Source organism: Anneissia japonica, unplaced genomic scaffold, assembly GCF_011630105.1.
Source record: "Anneissia japonica isolate Jap-2015-1 unplaced genomic scaffold, ASM1163010v1 scaffold3845_len455572_cov173, whole genome shotgun sequence".
In the NCBI taxonomy this organism is placed as follows: domain Eukaryota; kingdom Metazoa; phylum Echinodermata; class Crinoidea; order Comatulida; family Comatulidae; genus Anneissia; species Anneissia japonica.
In genome coordinates, this window is record NW_022728625.1 from 81,046 (window position 1) to 83,159 (window position 2,114).

General features: G+C 32.0%; 1 protein-coding gene across 2 annotated transcripts in view; it reads left to right on the forward strand.

Moving 5' to 3' along the window:
- Window positions 1-743: 743 nt before the first annotated feature.
- LOC117114436 (transcription elongation factor SPT6 homolog) overlaps window positions 744-2,114 on the forward strand; it is a 22,183-nt gene continuing 20,812 nt past the window's right edge. For both annotated transcript variants that reach the window (XM_033258100.1, XM_033258101.1), the window contains exon 1: window positions 744-876. In XM_033258100.1, the coding sequence (XP_033113991.1) occupies window positions 790-876 (87 nt within the window). In that variant the 5' untranslated portion in view covers window positions 744-789. The remainder of the gene's footprint in view (window positions 877-2,114) is intronic.

Consider the following 2,114-nt stretch of genomic DNA (forward strand, 5'->3'; position numbering starts at 1 on the left):
TAGACCTTAAACATATCAAATACCTAAACACGTCAAATGGCTAAGCACTTTATTGTTAAACACGTTTTCTAAGCACCTCAATAAACACATGAAATGCCTAAGCACCTGAATATTAAACACGGAAAATACCTAGGCCCTTTTAATGTTAAACAGGTCAAGATTCTAAGCACATTTAAGCTAAGCAAATGTTAAACATGTTTAGCGTTTAAATGTGTTCCAAAAGTCGGGACAAGAATGTGTGGAGCTTTGTGTTTAGAATCTAAACACTGTTTTCACAGTGTACCAGCCAGTGTATTTATGAATAAATGAGCGAATGAATGAATATAAATGAATTATGAATATTATTAATACTACAATTTACATAGAAGTTGCACTAATACTGTTTGTACAATAAATGCATTTCTCAATTGAAAGCCCCATGATACTGCAATTTTTGTGTGTGTGTGGGAGTGAGGCAATATAAAAAAGCTTATTTATATACATTTGTTAAGTTTTATTATCTTTAAAGATTGAAGGAATTTCACATGTAATTTGACAAGAAAATATTATTGATTTAGAGAGGCGTACTGTGAAATTTTATATTATGCAAAAAAACAAACGCACAGGGCTGTTCTACTTTACTTAGGGTAACTTTGGTGCTACTTTTATACGCAAATACAAAGGGCGAAGAAAATTATATCCCTCATATCAAATTGACTCGCTGATGAGTCTATAAAATAAGCAAAGTTTCGTATTCACGGTACCAGTTTACCTCACTGTCAACGAGACGAAACCACACTCAAGGCGAAGATGAACCGTGTTGCAGTAATAATACTTGCTGTTGGCTTATTTGTTTCACTTATTGAAGCCAAACCATACTACAAATTGTTCAAGAAGGTATGTTATTTTTAAAGGAGATATTCTTTACGTTATTAAGTTTGAATGTTATAAGTTAAATATTGTTGAAAAAATTATAATGTCGACGCAATTAATGTATTTTTCCGGTCATATGGAAAACATAGTTCCGTAGGGTTTGAATGCCCAAAGTAAGATAAGACTTTATTTCACTTGTATGTAAATTCATTCTTTATTTTTTTTAAATAAAAAATAAATCACACACACAGAATAAAATAATGTGACAAAAAAAACCCAGGTCATAGCTTAATTAGAGCAAACAACACAGAGACAAGAAAAACACGATGGCAATTTTAAAAGAAGACGAAACCAATTACAAACAAGAGCGGGCCGCTAATCTGTCCGCGCATACCTTCACGCTTAAATACGGTACAGGTGAAAGTTATTATATAAGAGCTAATAAGATAGAAATTTTTAAATAATTAGAATGTTTATTTGTAAAAAAAAATGTTATTTAGAATGTTCATTAGTACAAAATTAAAATATCTTAAAATTGAAAAAAAACAATCTTAAAATTGGAAAAATAAATGAATACCAAGACTTCAGTTCTAAAGAACACATCCTTAATCGATCAAGCCATCATTGCGATCTTCTCTATTAGTGGTAATGGCAGTAATGTAAAGTCCTTGTAAAACCCCTGTTTTGTTTTGTATGTGTAAGGGGAACCCTGAGGTCCAATTTAAGTTTTAACAACAAAAAAAAAAAGGGCGATGAACGTTTGTTGCAAATCACCTCTCAGAATATGTACACAATTTCTGGCGTCGCTACGCTAATAAAGTTTTAACAAGAACAAGAATAAGAACAGCAGTGCGGCTCTGGGGTCTGTCAGCGCCTTCAGCCGGGACCCAATAAAAGCAATTCACCCATTCTGGCGAGTGCCTGGCGCTCCAGATTTGTGTTTTTTTTTTTTTTAATACTTTTTACATCGTTTACTCCTTAATTTTAAAATATTATTTTTATATCGTTTCATTATCTTTGAAAAATACTCCCCTTGAACCAACTCCAGCAAAAGAAAATGTTAGGTTATAAACAACAGTAAAGAAAAATGTTAGCTAATTTTAGTGATACCCGTAACAATGATTACAGTCAACATTTAAAGTGGCCACCCATGGATTGAAAAAAAGAAACACCTATACTGTATCGGCCCATTTCTAACCTCCATGCACTTTTTTTCATATAACTAATAAGAATATTATTTACTATTATTTCCTAGTTACAAC